The sequence below is a fragment of the Microcebus murinus genome, chromosome 11 (assembly GCF_040939455.1).
Source record: "Microcebus murinus isolate Inina chromosome 11, M.murinus_Inina_mat1.0, whole genome shotgun sequence".
NCBI classification, from domain to species: Eukaryota; Metazoa; Chordata; class Mammalia; order Primates; family Cheirogaleidae; genus Microcebus; species Microcebus murinus.
In genome coordinates, this window is record NC_134114.1 from 8,216,729 (window position 1) to 8,238,469 (window position 21,741).

Consider the following 21,741-nt stretch of genomic DNA (forward strand, 5'->3'; position numbering starts at 1 on the left):
GTCATCTGCAAACTTTAAAACTCTTCTCATCCTTCTTTGTAGTATTAGAGCATAAAAAATAACAATTTCTTTCCACATGATTAAAATTTATTTATTTTTTGACAAGGGGAGAAGATGGCAGTCCACACTTGGAAGGGAATACAATTTAAAAACATGATCCTGCTAAAATCCCTGTTTCTATTTTTAGATTCTCAAGATTTGGTTCAGGTGTTTAAAGAGAGCCATTTCATTTCTCATGCAGTTTGGCCAGGCATAAAATGAATACCTAAACAGTCCAAATAAAGTTAGATAGGTTCTCTCTCTCTCAGTCTCTCTCTCTTCTTTGAGGTCTTTAAACAGAGGCCCTGAATTTGAATCAACTGGAAATTTCTCATTTTGCCTTTTCCCTTCATGGAGTATTCCCAAGGGACAAATCATTAAATTTTATTTAATAAAATAATTATCAGCTCTTGAATTTATTTACAACCTCCTTTCCAAGGAATTCTTATCTGCCAGACCCAGCTGCCAAAATTCCCCAACAGGTGTCTGAAGTTAATTAATAAAGAACCCACGGCTTCACGGACCAGGGAGGCAGCGTTCATGAGACTCGGTTCTGGGGTTTAGGAGATGTGTGCTCTCATACAGGCACCTAATCTGAAGATACAAAGTTTCTACTAAAGCACAGAGCTTTCCTTCTGCCTAAAATTTGGCTTCTGAAATCAAGTTATTAAAACGAGCTGGCAGAGAGTGCTCCAATAAATCACCTTGTCTGGGAAATCAGGCTACTTTTTAAAAATACTAATTGAAATTGCATGTGCTTTAATTAAAACAACATCTGCCCGGGTCTGAAGAAACATATTTTGAAAAGCAGAGAAAGTGTGCTTCTAAAATGTCTACTTAATAAAGTGAAACTTACACATTACCAGGAATAAAAATAGCACATCACCTCCCTGGGTTGCACTAAGGTTTCCAGAACCTTGAGTGTTTTCCTGGGCAGAGGTGGGATTCGTCAGTGTGAAGAGCACGGGTGAAGAAGGTGCCTGCAGTGCCAAGTCATCAGTGGCCCTCAAGACGTCTGCTCCCCAGAGCGGGGTACCTATATCCCAGGGGGTTTTGTCCACATCAGCCATGAGCATGAGATGCAAAAGTGATAACAATACACCATGTATCTATTTTAACTCATAGGCATCTATGAGATGCCTACCACACAGGACTACTCTCGATTCCTTTCTCTTCCATCTCTCCTCGTGGACACCTGTGTTTGGGAAGTTGCTGACCCTCCCCATCCTGATCCTAGAGAAAGTTAGATTTTGTCTCCTGCTCCTTTTGAGGTTGGGATGGGGAGAGAGGGGATTGCCTGGACAGAAGCTCAGCTAGTCGATAAAGTGAAAAAAATGGTTAGCCGCATGCGAAGAATGGATCATAGAGTGTGATTGTGTGGAGGCATCAGTTACAGGAAGGTTCTTACAGCTCATTCCAAACATGGTGAACCAGCCATCCAGATGGCCACCTAGCACAGGGGAAGAATCCTGCAAAGCCCTGAAGGATGAGGCCAAGGGACCGTGGCAGACTGGGCAAGGGCCAGGCCCACAAAGCAGTGGATAGGCTCTTCTCTTCAGCCTCGGGAGGAGTGCAGGGAGCTGGGAGGATGCTCACAGCATCCCAGCCTTGGCTTGCTGCTGGGAAGTGTGGCAAGCAGCCACCACCCAGGGAAGCCAAGGGAGGGTCCTCTGTGAGCTCTGCCAATATGCGCCGGGATGCAGCAGCCCTGCCAACACGAACCTTTGGCAGTGATTAAGTCACATACAGAAAGTGTTACTATTTCCTCCCAATCTCAAACCTCTTCCACTGTGGCATCAGAATGGAGTCCTGGATCTGAAGGAGCATCTAAACTGTCTTTCTTTCCTTCCTTTCCTGCACATCATGGAAAGAAGCCGAAACAGACATCTCTTCTATCCCTTCCTCCCTCTATTGGGGATCCTCTAAACCTCCTCCAAATCTGTTCTTAAGAATAAATAACCTGTGTTATTCATCCAGCAGTTAATTCACTCAGCAACTATGTACCGAGTACCTGTTACGAGCACAGCAAAGCGCTAGGCACTGTTGGACGTAAAAACAAACACATCACCTGATGCCTGCTTATTATTTCATTTGGAGAAGATGCAATGTATACACGGAATAAGCAAGAGACAATGCAAGGGTAAAATGACACAATGGAAATCGGAGATAAGTGAGAGGATTTCTTACGAAGCAGGTGCTACCCACTTCAGCTCTGAGTTCAAGGACTGGCCTTCATCAGGAGAGGCCAGCGTGAGCTGAGCTTTGGTGGGAGGTCAGTAAACACGAGTTCGTGTGTGCTTTATGTGCTCGGCTTTGTTGGGTTTATTAGTTTGTTGGCACAGAGAGTGGGGATCTGCCTGAGATAAACCTGCATCAGGAACTGTCCAAGTGCTGAAATGGATGGCATTTTGCTAGCCTTGTTCAAGTAGTACAATATTGTTTGCTCTTTTCACTGAAGCTAATTATTACCATTCTTTTTTTTTTAAACCCTTCCCTACTCAGAAGGATAATTAAGATTTTTTGAAGGTTGCAAAGAAATGTATGGATGTGCATTAACCTACTGCTCCACGTCATTAAGAAGAACACAAAGACCTATGTATAGCATACTTATCACCAGTTCTCAGAGACACACATATAACCATGGAAACAGCCCAAATGGGAAGACAAAGCAGAGTGAGAGTATGTTACATTCTGTTAGTGCCACTATGTGATTCTCATTAAACCTAATGGAGTAAAAGGTGATTATTGTTCAATAGTATATTTTGAGTTCTCTCTCCCAGAGAGACCCTAAGGAAGATGACTCATTCCTTGACTGCAGTTGTGACAGCCTGCACACCCTCACCCCTAGCTAAAAGAATGATGTAAGGAGAGCTGTAATTTAAACTGAAGCCCCAGAACCAGCGATGGAAAAAACCCGGATTCCTTCTGAAATTCTTGAATGTCTGCAGGCATCTAGGAAATTTAAGGATAAAACAAACCGCTTTTTAAATTATTTTCCTTCTTAATAGAAAATCCTTTTCTTTAGTTAATGGTTAGTTTGTTTACTTAATGTTTTGCTGACTTGGAGTTCATTTTAAAAATGATGATCAAACAGGAAAAATTTAGTTCCTTCATTCGTTCAGCAAATATTTATTAAGCGCCTGCCATGGGTAAGGGCTGTTCTGTATACATAGGATACATCGGCAAACACACAAGACAAAGACCCTGCTCTTAACAGACTTGTGTTCCAGTGCAGGGAGAGGGACAAGATGCAAGATCAATGAGTGATGATATGTTAGATATCACATGGTGATCAGTGCTGTGGAGAAAGTTAAGCAGGGAAGAGAGCTGAGGGTAGAATTTTAAGTACCGTGGCCAGAAAAGCTTCTCTTGGGAAAGTTATATTTGGGTGAAGATATGAACTGGGTGAGTCACGTGGACTCAGGCCATGTGGACACCTGGAGGAAGAGGATTCCAGGCAGAGCGAGCAGCAAGTTCAAAGGCCCCAAGGCAAGAACCACAGTGAACCAGTGGCCGCAGCAAATGTACTGGTGTTGAGAGGAGCAGGTGAGGTTGGATTGCTAACAGGGAGCTGGATCCCACGGAGCCATTTCTGCCTTGTAAAGACTTACTTTTATGCTGAGATGAGGAGGGTTTGGGGTAGAAAAATGACAGCAGACTCCACAGCAGCGGCTCAGAGACCAGATAGGGGCCACTGGAATAAGCCAGGGGAGAGAGGATGGGTGTTTTGGACCAGGGAGAGAGCAAAGAAGATGACGTGAAGTATCAGATTCTGGGGAAATTCAGAAGGAAGACCAGGTTTGTTGATGGACTGGTTATGAGGGGGATTGGATATGAGTTAAAGAGGACATCTAAGCATCTGTCCTGGGCCCCTGCAAGGACAAATGACCATTTGCTGTCATTGGGAATACTGTAGTAGGATCAGGTCTTAGGAAAGGAAATTCGTTTTGGACACTCTGTATTTGAGATGTGTATTAGACATCCAGTGCAGATGTTGGACAGACAGTTGGACACAGGATCTAAGATTCACCCCAGAGATGTATGTTTAGGAATCATCAGGATATAGATGATCTTTAAAGCCATGAAACCCTATGATGTCACCAAAGCTTTTAGGGAGAGTTGACAGAAAAACAAAAAGTCCAAATTTATTGCTGTTCTAGGTTCAAAGTCATGCAGCTTTCTTTTCAATGTATAAAGTTCTACATAGCATTTCCCTTAAAATATCATTTGTTTGATACAACATTTAATGTAAAAGAGTTAGCAAAAGCCACATTTCCTTTTCCCTAAATAGAACCTAATGTTTTTGTCAAATTCTGCTCTTCTCAGTCAAGAAAAAAGTTATTGATTTCATCAAGCCCATGACTTAGATATTTCCACTCCTATTTTTAAACAATTGGCTCCATTTCCTGTCTGGTGATATTTGATAGTAAAGGGCTTAATGTAACATGGGCAGTATGGACGTGCCAATGTCCCTGCCTCAGAGGGAGGACTAGATAACTGGCTTTTGAGAAAGAAGAGATGCCCAAGAGCTAGAAAACCAATCGATAGTTCACTATTTTGTTATATTTTAATCCACCAAAAGAAATAAAACACGAAAACACACAAAACCTAGTCATTAGTATCCAGGCAGTAGACTGATTAGCTATTGATTTTTCCTGCATTTTATAGAGGAGGGATAGGATTTTATTAGAAGTCCAAATACTATCTTGTCTGAAACAATTGTGCAAGGAAAAGAAAAGAGTATGTGGAGAGGGTAACTTGAACTTTTGAACTAAAGATCTAATTTAAATATACAAAAGATACAAAATGCACAAACAACATTATATTAAACTCAATCTAAGTATATATAACTTATTGTAAGTTTATTTCCTGCCTCATGAGGTATTGCAAATATGATGAATAATTGCTTTTATCACACACAGATTTGCTGTCTGCTTTTGTGAATAAATAAATGGCTGAAGAGCTGCAAATACTTTCTTTTTGTTGGAGAATATGATGGATATTGCAAAATGCCAGGAGGAAAGGTGTCAGCTTCCAAGATCATCAAACGCTTAGTACACCACACTCTGGAATTTGAATAGAGGAAACAAACCCAAATATCTATCAAAAGTTTGTGTCTGAAGTTTGGGCCCACATCAGTCTTCCAGTTGCCCCAGGAATGGAGTCTTGCCCCTCTGCCTACTGTCACCTCATTTCTCCCAGTTCCTCAGATAACCCTGTACCTTTGCATAGCTCCCTGTGCTCGGCCTCCAGATGCTGCCCACTAACACCTGTTACCTGCAGCCAGGCTGCTAGACTCCACAGTCTAGCATCACCTGACCAGCAACTCTAGAGAAAGAATATCCTTAGTACCAGATGCCTACCAGTCAGGACGGGGGTGTGTGGGAACTTGTGCCATTTCCCAGGAAGTCCCTGTAGGTTCATCCTTCCCCAGGATATCAATCAGCCTTGGCCTGGGCACCTTCCCACCTACAGAGCAGGGCCCCAGAGGCCTCTCTGACCCGGGCTTCCACCAATCACTCTACCAGGCTCACAAGGCCCCTTGGAGGCCTAGAGCCCACTGGCTTCTTCCCGGCTCCCATTCGAGGGATCTGCAATGGCTGCTACTTCACCGTGGATTTGTTTTCCCCCAAATATGTGCATGGCCCCCTCTCTTGCCTCCTTTAAGTCTCAAGTGTTACTTTCCCAACCCACTCCTACCTTGACCTCCCATTTAAAATCATAACCTTGAACCGACATCCACATAAAAGAACTCATTTGCATGGAAAAATAAAACCGGGCCCTCATCTCACACCATACACAAAAATAAACTCACAATGAATTAAAGCCTTAAACACAACTATAAAATTATGAGGAGAAAATACAGGAAAAAAGCTACATAACATTGGCCTCCATAATGATTCTTTGGGTTTGATCCTAAAAGCTAAGGCAACAAAAGCAAAAATAGACAAATGGGATTATATCAAATGAAAACACTTCTGTACAGTAAAGGAAACAATTAACAGAGTGGGAGAAAATATTTGCAAGCAGTAATATGGGGTTAATATCCAAACTATATAAAGAATTCAAACAATTCAATGGCAAAAACCAAATAACCCAATTTAAAAATGGGTGAAGGATATGACTAAGAAGATGTACAAAGGGCCAACGTATATATGAAAAAAGGCTCGACATCACTAATCACTATAGAAATGCAAATTAAAACTACAACGAGCTATCACTTCACACCTGTCAGAATAGCTATTATCAAAAAGACAAAAGATAATAAGAGTTGGCAAGGATATGGAGAAAAGGGACCCCTTGCACACTGTTAGTGGGAATGTGTATTAGTTCAGCCATTACTATATTGATTAGAAAAATTGTATGAAGATTATACAAAAAACTAAAAATTAGAATTACCCTATGATCCAACAATCCCAATTCTGGGTATATACCCAAAGGATTTGAAATCAGTATGTTGAAGAGATATTAGTACTCTCATGTTCACTGCATCATTATTCACAATAGCCAAGGTATAGAAATAACCCAAGTGTCCATTAATAGATAAATGGGTAAAGAAAATGTGGTGTTCATATACAATGGTATCCTACTCAGCCATAAACAGGAAGGAAATCCTTTACAACAACATGGATGAACCTGGAGGACATTATGCTAAGTGAAATAAGCCAGGCACAGAAGGAAAATAATACATGATCTCACTTACATGTAGAATCTAAAACAAGTAAATTTATAGAAGCAGAGAGAAAAATGGTGGTTACCAGAGATTAGGAGGTGGGAATAATGGGGAGATGTTGGTTAAAGGGTATAAAGTTTCAGTTAGAAGGAATTGAATTTTTGAGATTTATTGCACAGTATGATACTATAGTTAGTAATAAAGTATTTTATATTTCAAAATTGCTAAGAGTATATTTTTGAATGTTCTCGCCACAAAACATGAAAATTATTTGAGGAGATAGATATGTTAATTAGGTTGACTTAATCATTCTGTGTTGTATGCACATAGGTTGCATATCACTTATTCAAAAATGCTTGGGACCAGAATTGTTTTAGATTTCAGGTTTTTTCAGATCTTGTAATATTTTCAGAATATATATCAGTCGAGCATCCCCAGTCTGAAAATCCAAAATCTGAGATGCTTCTTGGAGCATTGTACTAGTGCTTAAAAATTTTCAGATTTTGTATTTTTGGATTAGAGATGTTCAATCTGTATATCATAACATCACTTTGTGCCCCATGAATATATATAATTTACCAGCTTGCAATCAAAAATAAAATAAAATCATAATCCTTATGCTAAGTGAACACAGACAGACACAAAGGTCCTATATTATATCAGTCCATTTATATGAAATGTCCAGAACAAGAAATTCACAGGCAGAGAGAAGATTGGTGGCTGCCAGGGGCCAGGGATGGAGAGTGACCACTAACGGGTACACGGTTTGCCTGGAGGGAGATGAAGACATGTTGGAACTTGATACAGGTGATAGTTGTCCAACACTGTTGTCCAATATTCTAAACACTGAATGGTTTAAAATGGTCAGGTTGATGTTATGTGAATTTCACCTCAATTAAAAAAAATCCTGCAACTCACCATCAATTACAGCCCTCTTTACCCAGCTCCATTTTTTCCCCCATAGAAATTTTCTAACACAGCATGTAATTCATTTGTTCATTTTGCTTATTATACATCTTCCCCTCTCAAATGTAAACTCCACAAGGGGAGGGCTTTCTGTCTGTCTTGCTAATTGATATAATCACTGGGCCTAAAAGAGGCATGGAACAAAGTAGGTCATGAATAAATATTTGTTGATATTTGTTGATATTTGTAGATAGGTGAATGTATTACCTCTTTAATGCTTCAGTAACAAAAGATCCTCTGTCGTTTTTGAATGCCAAATTAAAAGGAAATGATTAAAGAAAAAGGATTAAAGAGCCACAGTATGGTGGCTCTTAAATTAAAAACGGAGAGAGGAAGAAAAGTAATGTGCATCTTATCAGGATTCCTCACCACATGGGAAGCAAACAAACAGGCTGACAGAGACTCACAGGAAGGGGATGGTGGTATCAAGTGCTGAGCACTGTGGTCCTTTTTAATTTGCAAGGATTAGAATTGTCAGCACACATCGCATTCTCCTGTAAATCCTAAAAGATAAATCAGTGCATTGGATTTAAAGTAGAAGGAGAGCTGGAAAAAACAATGAGGCCTGTGGCAAGTGGACTGTTTGCATAAGCGTATGCCCTGCACATGGTTTCAACCGCACGCACCCGGCAAGGAAATACTGTCACGTAAAACCCGGGATGCTGTGAGTCAGGGGGAACATACCAATGAGTTCCTTATTTCTGACGTCCAAGGCCATATTCCGGAGTGCCGTGGCCACTGCACACACTACACGGTCGTTGTCTATTCGGAGCAGCTCCACAAGGATGGGCAGGCCTTTCTCTTTTCGGACAGCAGCTCGGATGTATACTGACCACTGCAGAAAAGAGGGAAGGCGAAGGATGTTAAAAGAAAGGGGGGGACCTCATATGCAAATAGCATGTTTGCATTTTCAGACGGCTGTTTACAGGAGCCAAAGAGGTTGGATTACCAAGACCTATTTGTAGAATAGGTTGAGTAGGTTAGACATGCATTTAAACGTTTTAACTTTATTTTTTGCCTTCAACAGGTTTCAGGGTTAATCAGTGAACCACACTTGGTTTTTCTCGTGACAGTGTTTCTGGTACTTGAGTTTGAAAGCTATTCACTTGACGCTTTAAGATGTGGAGGTTTGGGACAGCCAGGCCTGGCCAGTGACATTAAGAGCAATAAAAAAAAAAAAAAAAAGAATGCTTAAAAAGTAGAAAATGAGAATGGGTTGCGTGTGGGTGATTTTTTTAAGAGAGCTTTGACTTTGGAGTGGGGGCAGAGAGATGAGTTGCAGAACATGCTATCAATAAGACGTTGGCTGGGGAATATAGACTGAATGAGTCAGAAAAAGGTAGGGGTGAGGACATGTAAATATGACATTGAGAATCAAGATTGCAAATTGTACAATCATTTTTTAAAAACATTAAGATCAAAATATATCATCATGTCAAGGGCCATAATTTGATGTCTTATTTGTAAAATAAGACAGGCAATTTGTTTTGGGTGGTGGTTGCCGGCCTTAATGGGACACAGCTAACACTTCCTATCAAAATGTATCTGCAATACCAGGACAATAAAGCATCCCCTTTCATTTAATGGAATGCAGGCCGATATTTTCAGACATTTATATACGTATGCTTTATACTCTTCTCTGGTGTCCCAGAGAAGAGGATGCAATATGTATAAAAATCCACAAATATAAGGGTTTAAACCTGTCACAATGTCATTTATGATCTGATAAATGACATTCATGAAATGAAACTGTGTATTCTGTGGCAGGGTCCTCCTGGGGACCAGTCCTTCCCCACCCCACCCCCACCGGGCCCTCTCCACCCCCCTCCCCCATTGGGGCAGGTGCCCCAGAGCCGGCTCTCACCTGTGGCAGGCAGGGAGCACCCTCTGGCAGTGAACGTAGGGCATACGCCATGCCTGCCACATCCTCAGCCCAGCCCTGCATGAAATATGAGATTAAAAAAACAAACAACTTCATCCTGTCCTACGTTAGAAGTCACATTCACATAGTTTCTTATCACCATAAACTCATACTGGAGGCTTTTCTCTTGCCCACACTTTACGCCTCAAGCTCTAGGAAGCCTGGGGGGAGAGGGAAGAAAACAAAACTCACTAAAGCCGTCTTTTGGCTGCAGTGACCTATTTGACAGCCCCACTTTCAGGAAGCAAAGACATGAATGGTCAGGAAGTCTTAGACATGGAAAAACAGTGAAGTTCCAAAACCATTTATTGGGATTTGGGTGTCTGGAACTGATGTGCCTTCCCAGGGAGGAAGTCCATTCTCCTGGTACCAAGTGCCAACTTCCATCAGTGCATTTGACTGACATGCTGAAACATGCTTTCCTCTGGACACGTCTGCTTCCCCTATTCCTGATGCCCTTCTGGGAAAGACTGAAAACCTGAGCTTATGCAGCCCACTCATTGTTGGGCTCTTCCTTAAAACTAAGGGGAGAAGCTAGAAAAAGGAAGAGAATGGAAATCAGAAGGTGGGGTCAACATTGACATATTGCAAGGTGAACATCAACAATACATTGTAACACTGGGGAGATATTCTTGACCTTTGAGAGATGCAGGGAATATTCCTGGCATCCTAGGCAGGCTGAAGCATGAGCCCTAAAGATGACCTTTTCCCCAGTACCACTGTATTCCAGGTCCCCTGAACCTGACTTACACATTTGTGATCTCTTCTAGTTCTCCAAACCCTGTGGAGGTTGGCATTATTATTTAATAGGTGGGGGAAATTTAGACACAATGATGTTAAATAAGCTGCCCACAGGAGCTGCCTGTGTCTCTGACCCTGGATCTTGTTACTCTATATCTGACTTTTATTGTGCTGTTGCCATTATCCTACTCTGCCATCATTCATTCCTTCTCCCTAATCCTCTGTGCTCAGTCACCCAGTACCACCTAGCTCTCCCTCTCTATCCTTCTAAGCTTAGACAACGGAAGAACCAGCCATATCAGAAATGAGCCAGGAACAAATGGATATAATTTTGTCCTTCTTAGACATCTAGCTATTATATCCCCCCATGTTGAACAGAAAGATCACTTGGCCTTTGGAGAAGAATGAGAGTCCTTCATCTTTGCTTGGAACTGACTTGAGAGTAACAAAAAATGGCTACATTGGGTCAAAAATGTGTATGAGTTATAGATACACATTTTTGACATGAGAAAATGATCAATAGTGATATGTTCTCTGTAAGAGAAAAGGGGTAACCAGACAACAGATTTGATATTTATATGACTGATGCATAGAAAATAATAATTTTATTTTGAAATTTTTAGTTGTGTGGATGTCTGTGTGTGTGTGTGTGTGTGTGTGTGTGTGGACAATTTCTAATATTACCATGATATGTGAAAGCTCAGAATACATTATTTACATTTCATTCAACAGATAGTGCAAGTTTGCACAGTTTTCTTGACACTCAGATATGTGTTTATGATATGTGTTTTAAGGAAGCAGCGTACCAATTCTGGAGGAGGTGATGTGCAAACCATGTGTGTAACCTAGCAAGAAGGAGTTAAAAGGCAGCACCCAGGGTGAAAGAGAGAAAAGGTAATTGGGAAATGGAGAATGTTTCACAGGTACACTCAGCACAGAAACACGAGGCTCAGATCAAGTTCTTCTGCAGGAGAGTGAGCTACCTTAGGGAGCACAGTAGGCTCACTGGTAACTAGAAAAGTGTATAGGTTGCCAAGAGTCTTAATCAAAACTGAAGTAGGAGCATCACTGGCATAACAATAGACAAACAATGGAGAAAATATACCATGTCTTGTAGTGGTTGAGGTGGAGATCTTTGGATTGAATATTGATATTTTGCAAACAGAATGAGCACACGATGCACTGAGCATGCCCATGCAGAGGAAAGGGACAGGTCAGGCATGAAGCAGGGTGCCTTCAGGAAGACTGGTCCATGAGCTCAAGACAGGATGCTAAGTGATTCCAAGACAGGAGAATAAAGAGAAGGAAGAGAAGCAAGAAGGCAGAGAAGAAGGAGCAGGCAGAGGAGGAGGTGGAGGAGAAGGAAGAAGAGGGACAGGAAGAAGAAGAGAAGAGGAGAACAGGACAAAAATGTGACTTAAACTGTTCTTGGGAAAGTGCTTTCCCAATGAGTGCCTCAGGAGGGTTATAAACCTTCACAATAATCCCAGCTAACACCTCCGAATACTTAAACCATTTTCCAGATACTGTTCTAATTTCTTTACATGTATTAACTCACTTAATTTTCATCTCAACTCTGTGTGGTCGGTACCACTGTTATTCCCATTCTACAGATGAGAAAAGGGAGGTGCACAAAGTCATGTATGCTGAAAATGCTCAACCAGGTCTTGAATCCAGAGGGCACTGCCCCACAGTTGCTGTGTTCAACATCTATTCTCTTCTGCCTCTCAGAAAGACAGTATAAATTATAAACATCTATTCATAGTTGATATAATACATTACAAACCCACCAATTAACCTTAGTCTTCATTTTATTGTTAATATTTTGGGTTTCAAATAACCCATTTGGCACTCCTCTAAACTCCTGAGTTAAAGACCCTTTGAGTTCTGTTAGTAAAGCTACGGGAGATTGCAATCTAGAGTCTTGAGGACAACTTGCCTAGATTAGTAGGTCTGATACCTGAGTCATGTATAATTGGAATTTCCCATTCCTGTCCGTGTGCAACGGGACGATGTTTGGGGGCAGTAAATGCTGGCTGTATGCCTCCTTCTCCTCCTTGTCCATGCCTCTTTCTGAGGAGAGGTTCAGGCCATTATTTGGCCCAAGAAGGTGTTGTCAGAATGGGACAGAGATGAAAGCAGCACAGGGTTAGTGTGTAAAGCTAGAGGGCACAGATCCAGGTGAAAGATAGGATATACTTGAACTGGGACTAGAATAGGCCGAAAACAACTTGCCACCTTCTTGGTCTGTACAGAGCTTCCAATCTAGGCAGGGAAAGGATGCAGTTGGAAGAGGAAGCAAGAGATGTGGCAGCATTGCTGGGGGGTTGCCATCTACTACCTGGAACACCCCTGGAAGCCCCCTTTTATGGGTGAGGGGGCTGATATTGAAATCCCCCTTGAAGAGGGGAGAGCAGAGAGTCAACAGAAGCCCTGCTGCCCTTCTTGGATGACAGCAGTGGCTGGGTAAGACTCCACGGAGTCTCCTGTTCCGTCCTGGAGTAGGAGCCACAGAGTAGGAATGGCAATGTGGATGCTGGGCTGGAGAGGCTGGGGGTGGTTCCTGTGACCCCAGAGTTACAGGGGCCAGTCCCCGAGTATTTCCATGTCTTGAAGGGGTTGGGGGTGTAAGTTAGCTGAGGAAGAGAAGCTACTGACTCAGGGCTGCAGAGGGGTTACTTGGCTAGGAGGGAGGTGACACATCAGAATGGTGGGCATGGATGGTGCCTTTCTGGGTTAAGGAAAGCATGTGGCAGCATCTCAGCAGAGCTCAATAAGGAGGGAGGCAGGTGTGGGCCAGGAGAGCACCTTGGACCAGAGATGGTTCATTCCCCACTCACCTCCATGCATGTCTTGGGCAAGAGGCAGCAGGGAAGGGAGATGATTCCTCATGAGACATGGACAGCCCACCCCCAGGCCCTGTGCAGGGCTATGCATTGCAGGTGCAAGAGAGGATGAAGGCTGATGACCATAATGTGGCCATGTTCTAAGCCTGAAGGGATAGGGAACTGACTGGAATTGATTGGGTTTACCTAGAAAAGTTTAGATTTAGTGTTTGTTATTTTTTCCCGTTTTTCACTTGGCAAAACAAGGGCACAAAGATGAACCTAAACTGAATTAATAAAGTGAAGTTACTTGCACATGAATTTGTGTCCAATAAAGTTCCCAGTTGTATGTATTGAGGAGTTGGTTCATCCCTTTAAACCCAGTCTGCCTCATTCTAATGTGGTGCTTGACTTAACAATCCCAGCCGAAACCAGACAGAAACAAGAAACACGCTTTAGAGGCTGGGCACAGTGGCTCATGCCTGTAATACCAGCACTTTGGGAGGCTGAGGCAGGAGGATCACTTGAGGACAAGAATTTGAGACTAGCCTGGGCAACACAGCAAGACTCCTCTCTACAAAAAATTTAAAAAATTACTGAGTGTGGTAGCACATGTCTGTAGTCCTAGCTACTTGGGAGGCAGAGGCAGGAGGATCACTTGAGTGAGGCTGCAGTGAGCAATGATGTTGCCACTGCACTCCAGCCTGGGTGCCAGAGTGAGACACTGTCCCCCCCCAAATAATAATAATAATCATAATATAAAATAAAAATCCCAGCCCAGTTATAAACACATTTGATGGCTATAATTTTTCTAAAAATTTCTCCCCTGCTGAAGCTGAGGCAATTGCATTAAGGCTGACTTATATTCCTAAAAGGAGATTAATACTGTAATTTTACTGGGTTTTTCCCTCTTGAAATCCTAATAATTTGCTAAATTACTAAAGATAGTATTCTCTTTTAAGTACTAAATATCCTCTTCTGAGGCTGAGCCCACTATAGTGATAAAATTCTGAATTTGTTGAAGTCTCTACAATTTAAAAGTATTCTTGCTTTAGAAGTAGCGTCTGCAATTAAATGGTTTTGTTAAACGATCATTTTCCCATTGACTTTCTTTATCCAATTAGCTATTTCCCCATTTTTTTTTTGAGCTGGTAAAGAAAAGCCACATTTTAAAACCAAACTCTTCCAAACATAATTACATTTTTCAGAAGCATTTTAGCATGTTGTGGTCTCACAGGGTCATAATGTGCTTAAAGCTATAAAATGGGAAATATATACAGTGGATTTGGTTCAGATGACACGAGATTCTGAGAAGTGTTTCTGAATTTATTTACAATATCATATTATTTACCATGGCATCTCATTCTCATGATAAGAGGGCAGAAACTACCCCACCCTCCAAAAAACTTAATCAGTCTTATTTTCTCAGCAGTTTACTACAAAGAGAATGTTTGGAATATTCAGAAACCATGTGGCTTTTGTGGTATGCCTCACATTATTCTGTCTTCAGTGGACTATGATCTGAATTACCAAGTCCTCCCAGTTGGAAAAGAACTTCACTAGTGGCTGCGATGGGATTTATGAAGCAGCTGGGCGGTGTTAGCACAAGGCCCTGCAAATAACGGGGTAGCTCTGCAATGGACATTAGACGCGGGTCTCAGCTCTTTAAATTCAGAGGTTTCTTATAGAATTGTATATTTTTGTTTTCCAAAATTTCAAAACTCATTTTGAAAAAGAGTTATCTCTAATCAAGATGACTCATGAAGAATTCTCTTATGTTCGTAAAGCCCATAAATCGATTTAACAAAATTTTTCATTAAGGTAATCACAGCTATTGCATATTTAAGTATTTCATTTTCTGTTTGTCTGCATTTTAAAAATGTAAGTCATGTTTGTGGCAAAGATGGTTTTATTGCATGTGTTCATGCATTGCTGAAAATATTAATGTCAAAGCAAGAGAATTTTCTGGGGGAAAAGCATTCAGATGCACTTTTGCAGGGAGAACAAATAATGAAGGTCAGATAGATTTCGTGATACTTTTTATCCAGTGTGAGAAAGTAAAAGCAATTCAGTTGTTTCTTGTTCTGATTTATTAGTTACCAAATCGGAAAACTTTATCTTTTTTTTTTTTCCTTTTAAATATGGTGCCTTATGGGTGGAGGATGGCTGGACTTTATATTTTTCTTTTGGAGCCAGAAAACATGCTATTTTAAGCAATTTCTTCCTTTTGATGATGGGGAGGAGGAATCTGAAATTTGTCTGCAGGGCACAGTCTGGAGGGACCAGGGTGATGGGCCATTTCAGTCTTGCAAGTACAAAGCACAGTTTTTGCCAAAGCCTTATTGGTCGTACAGTAACTTGAATTTCTTGAATACTGTACTGCAATTACTCTTTACTAAGATGTTGTTTTATTCTGTAACATAAACTGAATATATTAGCAAACTTTTGTCTCTGTGGAAGAGAGAATTTTATTTTTCTTAAGTCTGGATTTGGATGGCCTGACTGCAAATTATTGTTTATTTTTGGTGGGGTATGAGTTTATGGAAGCATCTGTCTACTAGAGTCTGGGAGCCGGGCCAGCTTATGAGGAAAGACATATAGGTGTGACCTTGACTTTCACAGGATAACATTTCTTGTTGTGGACTTGTTTTTTTTTCTTTTTTGTTTCCAGCTGGTGGGTGGTGATAACAGAGTAGCCTTGTAAGTCACATGCTGAAGACGGCAGAGCACCTGCTAGCCTGGGTGAATCAATTCATGGAGGGGAGTTCCTGCCTTAAACACCTCCCTTTCACTGTGACATCAGGAGAAAATAGCTTCTATCTTCTATCTTGCTAGAGCCCTTGCATATTTGGGGGTCTCTTTTTAATAGCAGCTAACATTGCCCTTAATAATAATCTAACATTAAAATGACCTCTAAGTCATTGAACCCTCACCCTATGGTTTTAACTCGTGATGCCACTTTGTTGTAAAAATGACCTCAGGGACATGTCATGCCTCTGCACACTGCTATCACAACCTCTGTGATGACATCAATATTTTCAGCATCGCATGAACTCAGGTATCCTGAACTTTTTGTTTACCTATTTATCATACTGTAAGAGAAGAGACCAAGCCATATTCATCTCTTTATCTCAATTGTCTTCCAGTTTCTGGCCCACAGTTGGAGATTTTAAAAATGTTCTACTGATGGAGGAAGATGTTGGGTAGATTGACTGCATCAGGTGCTTATGATTTAAGAGTAGCATTCTCCACTGAAAGGAACTGTGCAAAAAGGATCCAAGCCACCGCAATTACTGATGGGCCAGCACGTTCTCACCACTTCCACTAAAGGACCGGCAGAGTTCGAAGTGATCACGTTCTCCTCTGGGAGTCTTTTCTAAAGCCAAACTAATCCCTTCATTATGTGGCTCCTGTGTGTGGTGCTAGAACCTTTGACTCACGGTTTATAAAGACCTAATTGTCTCTAGGATGGAAAGAACAATAAATTGATGTGGCACGTCCTGAGCTGCCATAGCTCTGATCACGCTGTGTCAACTCAACTGAGTTTCTATGCCAGAATTCTGCTCCAGCGTGATTGCCCAGGTGGTTGAAGATGTCAGTGCCCAGGTTAGCCCATGTCTTAACACCGGGATCAGAAGGGGTTTCATTTACGGATAGTTTGACTACTCAAAGTAGTTACTTTAAGTGTAATTGGTGGCCTGGGAGTTTCCTTCAAGGGCAGGTGTGTCTGATAGGTAGCAAACTAAAATCAACTTAATTTACGTTTGAGCCCAACAGATTCAGCTGTTTCTTTAGTGCTTTAAAGACGCTGCCTCCCTTTTGTCTCATAGACACAGTTGCTGATGAGAAGAAATCTGCTGTCTTCCTTATCTTTGCATGGGACATTTTTTTGGGGGGGTGTCTCTGACTACTTTTAAGATTTTCTCTTTATTACTGATTTTCAGCAATTTGATAATGGACCTAAGTATAGTTTCTTCATGATTAATGTGCTTGGTGTTATTTAAGATTCTTGGATCTGTGAAATTTCCAAATTTCATTAAATTTGGAAAAACTTCAACCATTATTTCTTCTGTTTTTTCCTGTTCCCTTCCTACATTATCTGTCATCCCATTTGTGACTACAATTACACATACCTCAGGCCACTTGACACCCACTGATGATCTGTACTACTTTTTATTTATTTCCTTTTTGTTTCTGTGTTTCATTTTGGATAGCTTCTATTGTTGCCTTCAAGTTCACTGATCATTTCTTCTGCAGTGTTTAATCTGCTTTTAATCTCATCTCATGTATTTTTCATATCAGACCCTGTACTTTTAATTCCAGAAGTTTTATTTGGATCTCATACATTTTCCATGTGTAACTTTTTACACTTTTCGAACTCATGGAATACAGTTATAATCACTGCTTGTTTGCTAATTTTAACATCTGTGTCAGTTCTGATTGATTTTTCTCCACATTATGGATTGCATTTTTCTATTTGCTTACAGGGCAATTTTCAATTGAATGCCAGACATTCTTAATTTGTTGGGTGCTGGATATTTTTGCCTTCTTACAGTTATCTTAAAGCTTTGTTTTAGGATGCAGTTATTTTGTTTGGAAACTGTTGACCCTTTTGGATCTTGCTTTTAAGATCTGATACAAAAGACTAGAGCATGTTTAGTCCAGGGCTAAGTATTCCTCAGTACTAACGCAAGACCCTTCCGGGTATTGCACCTGGGGGGTCATGAGTTAGGGGATTTTCCTTTCATGTACTGCACATACTCTGTGTGAATTCCAAATTTATTCTCTCTAATACCCTCAGGTGGAGCTTTCCTAGCCTTGAGTATTTCCCTCAGATGCGTGCACCGATGTTTCTCTGCTGAATATTCAACAGGAATCCCCTGCGTATCTCTCGGGTTCCATGTGTGTCTCTCCCCTGTTTGGCACTGTGTCCTGCGAACTCTAGCTACTGATCTCCCCAGATTCCCAGCTCCATCTCCTCAACACAGCAGGTTTCACCATGCTCCCCATGGGCTCTCAATCCTTGTGCCATGGATTGGAGACTCTCTCAAGGCAGTGAGTGAACTGAGGCAATCACAGGGCTCACTTTGTGTCCTGTCTCAGAGAGATCACAGTTCTTCCTTGACTAATGTACTGTTCCGTATATTTCTCTGTTTTTCCTCGAAGGAGGGCAAATTTGCACTTTGTTACTCCGCCTTGGCATCTTGCTGGAAGTGGAAATCCCCCTGGTTCAGCTGTTTCTACACCTTTACAATGGAGTTCTGTAACTCAGGATATCGGAAATGAGATTATCCAATGACAGTGATGAAACTAATGCCAAACTATCACAACACGGGTGTACTTTATCTACTTGATTTGAATGCTTATGACTTTTGCAACACAGATGTAGTCTGTGTTGTCAGTATCACTTCCTAGGTCTTGTAGGAAAGAGGTCACTAAGTCCTGTGTGACTGGGCCTATGACTTGGTTACTGCTCCAAGTCCACTGGGCTTCTCCCCTGCTCCTTAGGTTGGGTCTATGCTTGTCCTGCTTCAGGCTGGTCATCATCTGCACCTGAGTGTACTGTCCCTCGGAGCCTGCTCAGTGGGCAGAGTTGTCACATAGCCTCTGTTTATTCTGGCCCAGTTTCTAATTCATTAGGCATGATGCTTCATGAACCATTTTCAACACAATCTTTCAAAACTCCATTTCTTTGCATTTAAACCTTTTGCTTTAAAAAGATCAAAGACAATTCACTTTGTCTCAGATGTCATATCATGATTCTTACTTTTATTTGTTGTGCTCCACTAATCTGCCCTGCTTGACTTTTTACATGAGATGCTTACTGCTAAGCTATGCTAAATGCAAGGCTGTTGTCCCTGTCGCTAAGGACGAGTCTCAAATTTCCCTGGTCTCTTACATTTTTTATTCATTTGGACCACATGGCCAGAGATTCTGTTTCCTTCTTCACTAAGTCTACATGGCTATTATGTTAGCTCATTAAACAGAAACAGATAGATATCCAGTATCTCTCTATTCTATCTTGTTTTAAAATAAATGGGCAAATAATAGATGCTTTGAGAATAGTCACATTTTAGGGGGAGAACTGACTTTACAAAGATACCTAAAACATTTGGTTTCATAGTACAGATATATTTCTATAGTTCAAGCCCTGGGCTTTCATAAAGTTCAAGTACAATAGAAATAATCCATAAATGGGAGTTAGAAGAACATTCATTTGCATTTTTGAAATCTTGAAACTATTATATCCTATTGTTTTAATATTCTGCCGCAAACAAAATCATTATATTGTAAATGAGAAAAAGGTAACTGAAGTCCACACTGGTTATGAAAAACATTTATCACTTTGCTTCTGCCATAATACCATTATGTTTTTCTGATGCTCATAAACCAAGTAATGAGTGTTTTAAAGTTTAAAAAGTGTTTAGGGCCATTATAAAGATCTAGTTTGCTACTCAATTTGTCACAGAAAAAGAGTGTGCATGATCTTCCCATAAAGAGGAGTTATTGTTTCAGATGATGAGGTCTATAAAAGGCTGTCTCCATGCAAAATCCCGGTGCTTTACCTCCACATTTCTGTTTTTGTTGGGTCATAAAAAGTTAAGAACACTAAAGAAATCCCACTAAATTTCAACAGTTGCTATAAAAACACATTCTTCAAACATTAGATTTCAGATGGTAACATTGTCTGCATGAAACTTGATGCCTTTGTGTATCCTAAATCAATCTTTTAATTATTCAAAAGTTTTTTTCCTGAAATTTTCTTTTTTTAAGTAAGAATTTCTCTGCTTGGCTTACGTACAATTCATTCTCAATTTTCTTGAAATTATAATAATTTATCAGTATTTGGCTTAATGATAATCTTCTAAAATCTTCACTAACAATTATCCACCCTCTGTTGCCATGCCATATGGCAAACTAATAAATTATGTAATGTTAATAGATGATGATAATGTTATTGATTTCCATACATGCTGTGTACTTCTGTGTTGATAAGAAATCTCTTATATATGTACATATTTATAACTACTCCCAAATATTCCTTAGCAGTTCCTGGCCTTGCCTAAGAACTATTCCATTTGCCTGGAATTATTAAGGAAGCAGAGCTTCTTATAAGTAGGACTGACATCCTAAGAGTCAAAATTCTACTTTAAGCACTGGGATGGAAATATTTCTTAAATGCTTTCTATCTTCTAAAATTACTAGTAATAATTTCACATTTTCTTGGTGGCATAGGGTCAGCATTATGACTATCAGTTATTAGAATATATGTGATAGCCAATATATTGAATGGGCTGACAGTTTTCTTTCTTACATTCTTGCATTTAACTTTTCTAACTCTTCTGTCTTTTCTCTTTGCTGCCAGGGTATCTACTCCTCCTCATGATGGATCTGTGTGCCTGTGTATTAGGGGTATTCTTTGCAACTTGATGGGAATCCAACATGGACTGGGAAATCCAATGACCACAGTTGTCACACTTCGTCTGAGGCACAGAACAGCTTTTGTGATGTTGACTTTGACTAATCCAGACCCTTCTGCCTGCTTCTTAGTAGTTTCTACTGTCTTAGCAGTGGAAAATTTACCAAATTAATTCCTTCTGGATATGTGGGGACAGATTTCACACTGGGGATAACTTGTTGGACTAATACACAGGTTCATGTACTGAAAATAGTCAGCAAGATTTTATTGCCAGAAAATACCAAGAATGATTATCATGTGTCTTTCATTATTCTCATGATATAATAATCCAAAGTGAAAGAGAATTTTAAAATATAAAAACAGTAAACACTTTTTAAACTTATCTTCTTATTCCAAACACCTAAAGACCTGGACATGTCTCAGCAGCTCTCCCAGCTATCCCAGTCGCCCCTAGGACATAAAGCCTGCTAACTCACACAGAAAGTTCAGCACTGCGGGGACCGCAGAACTGGGCAGTGCTGCCAAACCTGCAGCCTGCAAAGCACTGCTGAGCCTGGATGCTGAAAAGAAAACGTTCTTGCACAACTCCTCTCTGTCAATTTTATTAATATATTGTATTGACAGCACATTGCCATCTGAGTCAAAGAACCAAATAAAGTCTCCCAAAATGTAACTATCTGAGGATGGCCTGGTACATAATATGTGCTACTAAATTCTTATTCACTGGGAGATATTTATAAATAGAAAGGACTGCTATCCACAAGAAAAACCGTGTGGACATAGATGCTAGCTTTGAGCCAAGCACAGGCTGAGCAGTGGGTACAAAGAGATAAATAGGACCTGGCTTCAGCCTGGAAGGAGCTTCTAGACCAGATTCTCTTCTACAGGACAGTTTTGGTAGCTCAGAAGGACTTGTATGAAGGAAGAAATAATTGGTCACACTTATTCTTAAATTTGGTGTTTAGATGTGGTGCAGTTCTTTGTACATAATATGTCTTTTTTCTTTGGCTGCTTTTTTTTAAAAAATAGGCTAAATTTTATTAAAATACTTATTGACTTAAATAAATTTGCAAAAGAATTTTATAATTTCTGCATTATTTAAATACTTTTAAGATTTTGATATCATAAAGTATAATCTGTAATTTTTTTTACTATT

The 21,741-nt window shown here is 40.5% G+C and overlaps 1 protein-coding gene across 3 annotated transcripts in view; it reads right to left on the minus strand.

The window, feature by feature from the left end:
- Nucleotides 1-21,741, minus strand: part of CTNND2 (catenin delta 2) — an 862,752-nt gene that overhangs the window by 92,535 nt on the left and 748,476 nt on the right. For 2 of the 3 annotated variants that reach the window (XM_076007934.1, XM_012790278.3), the window contains exons 16-17: nucleotides 9,543-9,617; nucleotides 8,363-8,513 (exon numbers count right to left, since the gene is read on the minus strand). In XM_076007934.1, coding sequence (XP_075864049.1) covers nucleotides 8,363-8,513; nucleotides 9,543-9,617 — 226 coding nt within the window. The remainder of the gene's footprint in view (nucleotides 1-8,362; nucleotides 8,514-9,542; nucleotides 9,618-21,741) is intronic. The other variant, XM_076007935.1, reaches the window with a different exon arrangement.